The sequence below is a fragment of the Neoarius graeffei genome, chromosome 22 (assembly GCF_027579695.1).
Source record: "Neoarius graeffei isolate fNeoGra1 chromosome 22, fNeoGra1.pri, whole genome shotgun sequence".
NCBI classification, from domain to species: Eukaryota; Metazoa; Chordata; class Actinopteri; order Siluriformes; family Ariidae; genus Neoarius; species Neoarius graeffei.
Genome location: NC_083590.1, coordinates 1940483 through 1948586, shown reverse-complemented (window position 1 = coordinate 1948586; position 8104 = coordinate 1940483). Strand labels below are relative to the sequence as shown.

The 8104-nt window shown below is 43.2% G+C and overlaps 1 protein-coding gene and 1 non-coding gene across 4 annotated transcripts in view; both read left to right on the top strand.

The window, feature by feature from the left end:
* Positions 1-823: 823 nt before the first annotated feature.
* On the top strand, positions 824-980 carry LOC132871061 (U12 minor spliceosomal RNA). Its single transcript, XR_009651251.1, has one exon. It is a non-coding gene; the product is annotated as a U12 minor spliceosomal RNA (small nuclear RNA).
* A 4523-nt stretch (positions 981-5503) lies between these two features.
* Positions 5504-8104, top strand: part of fam234b (family with sequence similarity 234 member B) — a 35950-nt gene continuing 33349 nt past the window's right edge. For all 3 annotated transcript variants that reach the window (XR_009651120.1, XM_060904170.1, XM_060904169.1), the window contains exon 1: positions 5504-5619. Coding sequence is in view for 2 of the 3 variants with exons in the window: in XM_060904170.1 (XP_060760153.1) it covers positions 5583-5619 (37 nt within the window). In the remaining variant the exon portion in view is untranslated. The remainder of the gene's footprint in view (positions 5620-8104) is intronic.

The following is an 8104-nucleotide window of genomic DNA, read 5'->3' as shown; positions in this document are numbered from 1 at the left end:
CCAATCGAACACCTATGGGGAATTCTGAAGAGACAAGTTGAGCGTCACTCTCCATCCAGCATCCAGTCACTAAAAGAGGTCATTGTTGAAGAATGGAAAAAGATTGATGTTATAAAATGTCGCCAACTTGTTCCTTCCATGCCTAGAAGACTTGGTGCTGTCATTAAAAATCATGGAGGCCATACAAAGTACTAGATGTAGTAGTAGTTGTTGTGGGGTGTACTTATTTTTGCACCACCCTAATTTGAGTAAAACGTGTAACCTAAGTTATATTATTAACCTTACTTTCCCCTTATATTGAAATTGTTTGTGTTCATTGAGATATTGTTTAAAATGGTACTTTTCAAAGAGGGTGGACTCATTTACGCTCTGCACTGTGTATGTGTGTATATCTGCTGCCAGTTGTAAACCTTATTTCCGACACTAAATTATATTTCTTTATTTTCTTCCACCCTGGACACCGGATTAATAACCCAGGTGTGAATTAGAAGTTATCCGACCAGACTAATGTTTGTTTCCATGGTGAAACTGTTTATAATGTGAATTAAATCGGAGCGAAGCTGTGAGCCAATCAGAACGCGGTACTACTTTGACGTCACGTTTAATCCCACAATGCACCTGAGCGTTAATATTACACAGATAAAAGTGTTTTTGAGCCTCTGTGTGTGTGTAGTTTGACTCCAGTTCCGGGTGTGTTGTGTTATAAGTGTGTGTGTGTGTGTGTGTGTGAGAGAGAGAGAGAGAGAGAGAGAGAGAGAGGTTTCACCCTCAGCGTGTAGTGTGGTGTTCACGGTGACACGCGTTCCGAACCCGGAAGTAAGTCATGCCTTAAACTGATGAGTAAGGAAAATAACGATGCGGGGTGACGCCCGCGTCCTCGTGCGCGTTCACGAGAGGAATTTTTGCAGGGGTACAGGTCTGTCCGCTCCGAGGTGACTCGGCTACTTCCCGAGATGCCTCGCGGAACCGGGATCTGCCCCGACACCCCCTACCGAGTGATCCAAAATCAGCACAGACACCTGATCTACAGACTCCTCAAAGCTCAGGGTTCCGCCTACCGTTCAAAAGTTTGGGGTCACCCAGACAATTTTGTGTTTTCCATGAAAAGTCACACTTTTATTTCCCACCATAAGTTGTAAAATGAATAGAAAATATAGTCAAGACATTTTTCTGGCCATTTTGAGCATTTAATCGACCCCACAAATGTGATGCTCCAGAAACTCAATCTGCTCAAAGGAAGGTCAGTTTTATAGCTTCTCTAAAGAGCTCAACTGTTTTCAGCTGTGCTAACATGATTGTACAAGGGTTTTCTAATCATCCATTAGCCTTCTGAGGCAATGAGCAAACACATTGTACCATTAGAACACTGGAGTGAGAGTTGCTGGAAATGGGCCTCTATACACCTATGGAGATATTGCACCAAAAACCAGACATTTGCAGCTAGAATAGTCATTTACCACATTAGCAATGTATAGAGTGGATTTCTGATTAGTTTAAAGTGATCTTCATTGAAAAGAACAGTGCTTTTCTTTCAAAAATAAGCACATTTCAAAGTGACCCCAAACTTTTGAACGGTAGTGTATTTATTTGCCGCTAATGATCATTATAATCAAGTCTTTATAGAGGATCTTTATCCACATGCTGTACAACCACAGAGTGGCACAAGAGAAATATAACCTTAAATAGTAATCGAGTGCGTAAGGATGAAAGATGGAGTGAGAATAGAAGCACAGAAACAGGTTTAGAGACAAAAAGTACACAATTACAGAATAAACTCGATAGAACTCCGCCTGGTAGACTACACACCTTATTAAGTTGTGATTTGGGGATGGACATTTGACCTCACAGTAATCTTGACCTGTGACCTTTTAACCTCAAAATCTAATCAGTTCATGTTTGTCCCAAAGCGCACAAATGGTGAAAGTTTGGTGAAATTCCTTTCATTTTTCTTGGAGATATTGTGTTCACAAGGTTTTCGGACAGACATTTGACCTCACAGTGACCTTGACCTTAGATCTTTTGACCTCAAAACCTAATCAGTTTATCTTTGTCCCCAAATGCACAAATGGTGAAAGTTTGGTGAAATTCCTTTCATCAGCCTTTGAGATATCGCGTTCACAAGGTTTCGGGACGGACGGATGGACGCACGGACAGACGGACAACCCGAAAACATAATGCCTCCTGCACCTTACGGTGGTGGAGGCATAAAAACACACTGATGTGAGTACAGGACTGCATCAAGATAAACAAGCAGACAGATAGAGTAGTGTTATAAGGGTAGTATCTGACTGGGCTGCGACAGCCTGCAACTAGTTGGAGACACAACAATTGCAATAAAATATGCGAATTAGCAACAATTTTCACTTGGAATCACACTGAATTGATATTCACGTATTTTACCGCAATTGTCGTGTCTCCAGCTAGTCGCAGGCTGTCGCAGCCCAGCTTTCCCTCGGCAGGCAGGGAAGTAAAGGAAGCCTCACGGAAACTGACTTGAGAAGGGTTCGCGACGGCTTTGCAACACCAGCGACGCATTTGTGGCTATTTTGAGAGAAATTTTGTTGCACAAATTTTTTGAACATGTTCAAAATTTCAGCGATGAAGGAGCGACACTTTGCGACTCATCCAAGGAAATTGAGAAGCCCCACGAATGTTTCAAGACACTTTTGAAACTCTCTCGCGAATGACTTTCGCAATTTGTCCCAAGCTGTCGCAGCCCAGTGAGATACTGGCTTAAGTCATCATCATCATCGGTCGACTACCATTGGAAGCCGATGAAAGCCATGGTCTAAAGAGAAGCAGCTTTGGGACCAAACGGTCACCAGTTCAATTCCCTGGACCAGAAGGAATGGCTGAAGTGCCCTTGAGCAAGGCACTGAACCCCCAACTGCTCCCCAGGCTGATCTGGGTCTGGTGTACATCGCTCTGGATAAGAGTGTCTGCTAAATGTAATCTTTAACCACTGGGTCTTGTTTTTTATGGCTTTAACTTGCTAACTTTAGGACTGCAGTTGTCATGAACAGTTTAAGTTTCCATCAATGAAGAGTTTATAACATCAGCAAAACAGACTTCATGTTAAAAATGTTATAGTCACTTTGTCTCTTATCATCCAAATGAGGATGGGTTCCCTTTTGAGTCTGGTTCCTCTCGAGGTTTCTTCCTCATGTCATCTGAGGGAGTTTTTCCTTGCCACCGTTGCCACAGGCTTCATCACTGGGGATAGATTAGGGATAAAATTAGCTCATGTTTAAAGTCATTCAAATTCTGTAAAGCTGCTTTGTGACAATGTTTATTGTTAAAAGCGCTATAGAAATAAACTTGAAACTTGACTTGTCCATCACCGTGGTGGCACGGTGGTGTAGTGGTTAGCACTGTCGCCTCACAGCAAGAAGGTTCTGGGTTTGAACCTCATGGCTGACTGGGGCCTTTCTGTATGGAGTTTGCATGTTCTCTGCGTGGGTTTCCCCCACAGTTTAAAGACATGCAGATTTGGTACAATGGGGCCACTGTAATTGGTGCAAGCTGTTGTGGTTTCCCATGATGTATGTACATATATAGATCTTCCTATGGCAAAAGCTAAATAAAAAATCGCTCTCCCCATTTTGCCAAGCAGTACTCCAGTATCTCTAACTAAGGTGTCCAGATCGGTGAGCAGTCTGGCTCCTTGGTTTGAGAATGGTGTCGGGGATTACTTGCTTTTTCGCTCTGAAGCAGTGGCCAGAGAACCGCGGACTCTTCTTTGTGCCAAGGTGGTGGAGATCAGAGGGACTTCTCCATAGAGTATAAGTATTATATGTTATATACAGTACTGTGCAAAAGTCTTCAGCCCCCTATTTTTTTCATCCAAACTTTGTTATAGATTTCTATATTATGATTTCTCCATTATGAGTCAGTACAAAAACATTTTAGAGTCCAAAGTTTGTTTTCCAGCACAAAATTAAATGTTACAGAAAAAAAGAAGTTTGTATCTGAGCAGTATATTCCATAAGAGAGCACGTTTCAGATGAAAAAAGAAACCATAATGAAGGCTGCTGGGTTTTGGTGTAAAATGAAGAAGTGAGTGTGACAGTCAAAGAGTCCAGAAGAACTGTGGCTGGTTCTGTAAGATGCTCAGGAAAACCTACAGATCATTTCCACATAAAACTGACCTCACTGGACCTGAGACAGATATTTTTTTTTTTAAAGCAAAGGGTCGTCTCACACCAAATACTGACTTTCATTTATTATGACTCACTGATTACTGTTTATAGTATTTTTTTAAAATCTTGAAATATTTCATTTCATTATTTTTGAAGCCATTTTTGGTCTACAGCATTTCTTTACATGTGCCTCAGACTTTTGCATAGAACTGTATATGAAAGTTTATAAAGTTTGTCCCTCTGGAGAACCTGACAGAATGTTCCAGGTAGAACCCACTCAGAAAGTAAAGAACCCTAAAGAAACACTTTTTTAGAGACAGAACTGTAGATGCTGAAGCTGAACCGTATCCTCCTTATTGATGAGTATTCTCAGAAGGTGATTACATCAGTAATAACATGCTCATAACGCCAGTTATGGTGTGTTATAAGGGGTAGAGTGCTTACGCATGAACTGCATTCTCATGTCAGGGTTTTCAGGGCGGACTGTACACAGAACAGCGAAATTCCTGTGAAACGGGTTCAGCGTTATCTCCTGGTCAAATATAGAGCTCACATCAGAACTGTGACTTCCTTCTATACAAAGAAAAAAAATCAACACAGGACAGCGCTGGTGAATTCTGGATCGTGATTGGTCAGAGGGTGCTGATTAATTTTCTATTTAAATTTCTGGAAGGAGTCTCCAGTGTGAGCGCTTTGTAGCAATCAGAGGTGAAGCTGTAACTTTAAATAGGAGTGAACAAGAACAGCTGTTTATTTATAGCTGTAATATAAAGTGATAACAGGAACTAACTTGTTTTACCAACATTCCACAATAATAAATGTATAAACAGATTTTTAAAAGTATGATTATGTTGTTCTTTAGTTGTTTTTTTATGTAATTGTTGACAAATTGCTGTGGTATAAAAGGAATAAATCACTTTAGGGAGTTCAGCACCTGGGCCACACCCTCTCTTTTCAACTATCTGTGGATTTGCATATGGGGGCGGGGTTATTGTCAGAGTGGGGTCTGTACCGTGTCCGTGGTGCCGTGACCCTGCTGACTATGTGGGGTCACGCGCGTGTCCGTGGGTTCGGGTCTGGCTGCTGAAATGGTTTATTTGCTTTGCGAGATGGTTTATAAAAGCAGCATTTCCCTGAACATCATGAATCCCGGGTAAAGCAGGGATGATGGGGGGCGGGGCGGTTGCTTGTTTTGCTGAGTGTTGCTTTAATTCCTTTGTTCCTGGTTTGTTGTAACGCTTTAATTAATGGTTTTGTTGCAGTTTAGCCTCAGAACAGGACACGGGCCCTAAACACTACAGTTCCCAGAGTGCATTGGTGCTATGAAGCCCCGCCCCTCTGCTGTATCACTGAGCCCACGCACTGAGCACACGGACGGGCGCGTGAGGTCGTGCAGCGCGCGCAGGACCGTTATTACCGTTATTATTGTCATTATCACTGGCGATGGCCACGGCTCTGTCGCGCGCGCTCAAACTGCCAGGTAAGAGACCGCAGCACCTTAAAGAGCGTCTTTACTACACCGCACTGAGAGACAGAGAGAGAGAGTGTGTGTGTGTGTGTGTGTGTGAGAGAGAGAGACAGAGAGAGAGATAGAGAGAGAGAGTGTGTGTGTGTGAGAGAGAGAGAGAGAGAGAGAGAGAGAGTGTGTGAGAGAGAGAGAGAGAGAGAGTGTGTGTGTGTGTGTGAGAGAGAGAGAGAGAGAGAGTGTGTGTGTGTGTGTGTGTGTGTGTGTGAGAGAGAGAGAGAGAGAGTGTGTGTGTGTGAGAGAGAGAGAGAGAGAGAGTGTGTGTGTGTGTGAGAGAGAGAGTGTGAGAGTGTGTGTGTGTGTGAGAGAGAGAGAGTGTGTGTGAGAGAGAGTGTGTGTGTGTGTGTGTGTGTGAGAGAGAGAGACCGCGACCCGAACCCGTATCCCCCCCCCCCAGCTGTGTGTTCAGTATTAATATGATGTTGTGTTGGAAATGAAGTGAAGGCGCGCGCGCCACGGTGCGGATCATGATGTGGATTTGGGTGACGCACTATTTTAACAGCGCGAGACAGAAAAAAAGGTCATTCATCCGGGCTTTAGATCATCTCTATTCATCTATCCCGGGACAAACTCATCTCCTCCCGCTATAAACTCATCTCCTCCCGCTATAAACTCATCTCCTCCTGGTATAAATTCATCTCCTCCCGCTATAAACTCATCTCCTCCTGGTATAAATTCATCTCCTCCCGCTATAAACTTATCTCCTCCTGGGACAAACTCATCTCCTCCCAGTATAAACTCATCTCCTCCCAGGATAAACTCATCTCCTTCTGGGACAAACTAATCTCTTCCCAGTATAAATTCATCTCCTCCTTCAATAAACTCATCTCCTGTGTTGGTGTGTGACTTCACACTCGCTTTTCTGCTTGGCTCTTTTGCGTAAGCACGTATGAAGCCAAACATGTAAATCACACAACTGATTTTCATACGGAAGAAGAAGTAGTCTTTATTTCTCACATGTTAGGTTCGGCTCTGATACAGCATTCAGAGCAGAGAGGTTTAAGGGCCTTCCTTAGGAGCCCAACAGGGGCAGTTTGGTGGTGCTGGGGCTTGAACCCCCATCCTTCAGATCAGTAACCCAGAGAATTTAACCACTGAACCACGACTGCCCTGATACTAGTGCACTCTTTTCATGTGTGTTTAACTCAGGTCCTGTTTTTCTTTAAAACTCCAGAAAGTCTGGACTGGTTCCTATAACAATTCCTTGTTGGAACAACATGTGATAAGAACTTTTCTGTCCAACAGCAGATGTGTGATGGGTTTGAGCTGCAGCCTGTTAAACAGATGAATCAGTACAGTGTTTTGTTTAGCCATCACACTGATGTAGTGTGTACACAACATCTCCTTCATGTGTGTGTAAAGCCTTCAGGGCTTCTTTCAGGGTGTAGAAGAACTCTGAGACGTCACTATCGAACACACAGGGCGCTGCACAGCTCAGTTAGTGCGTTCAGATGGAATTGGGGATTTGTATTTTCGACACTGTATGCTCTTCATTCAAGCGGACGTCGAACAAGACTGAGGGGAATGAAAAGTCCTTTCATGCAAATCTAAAGTCCTTTCGCACAACTCTCATTTCAACATGGAATGGTCACAATAATCAAAATAACATACTCTTTTTGATATAGCAAGGGTTTATTATGATTGTTTAGGGACGAGAAGCCAGAATTACCATCAAATATTAATAAACTTTCATTTTCTGCAGCTCTACGTGTGCATGGTATGGATCAGTTGTTGACGAGTTATTCCTGAAACGACTGAAAATCCGATTCTTTGGTGTGTCTAGATGTTTGTACTTAAGTCATGAGGAACCTTGAATTGTGGGCACCTTCATAGATAACTTCACTGTCACTTCTGATCATACCCAGAGATGTGCACAAGTGCCAGTGACCGGTGGTTTTCTTTGCCTACACAGACGACCTGCACCGGCTAATTGATCTCAGAAAAAAAAACTTGCTTTCAATGTTCAAGTGATTTATATCATCTCCCCTGCCCATAATTTGCTGCAAATCCAGTTATTCCTCCATGAAATGGTCTTTGATTCATGACAGCATGACCAGAAGTAACGCCATATTTGTCGATCGATTCTTAAGCTCTGATTGGCTGAGCCGGATCACGTGAGCATGCTGTAACGTATGTAATGTTACAGAGCCAGGCAGCGTACTGCAGAGGTGAGCTGAGAAAGCCAAGCACACACACATCTGGAGGGAAATTTCATACAGATTTTGCAAGTATTTTACAAGGAAATGGTAGTAATTTATTAGCTGAGAATGCCGTCTGGCGGGTTCGACTTGGGGAGCTTCCCCCCAGACCCTTCGCATATCCACACAAGCCCTTGTCCTACCCGTAGCTGAATACTGTGCCCCTGCCTGGAGCAGAAGTCCACACATGAACAAGGTAGATACTGCCATCAACAGCGCCCTCTGGATAGTAACCGGTTGTC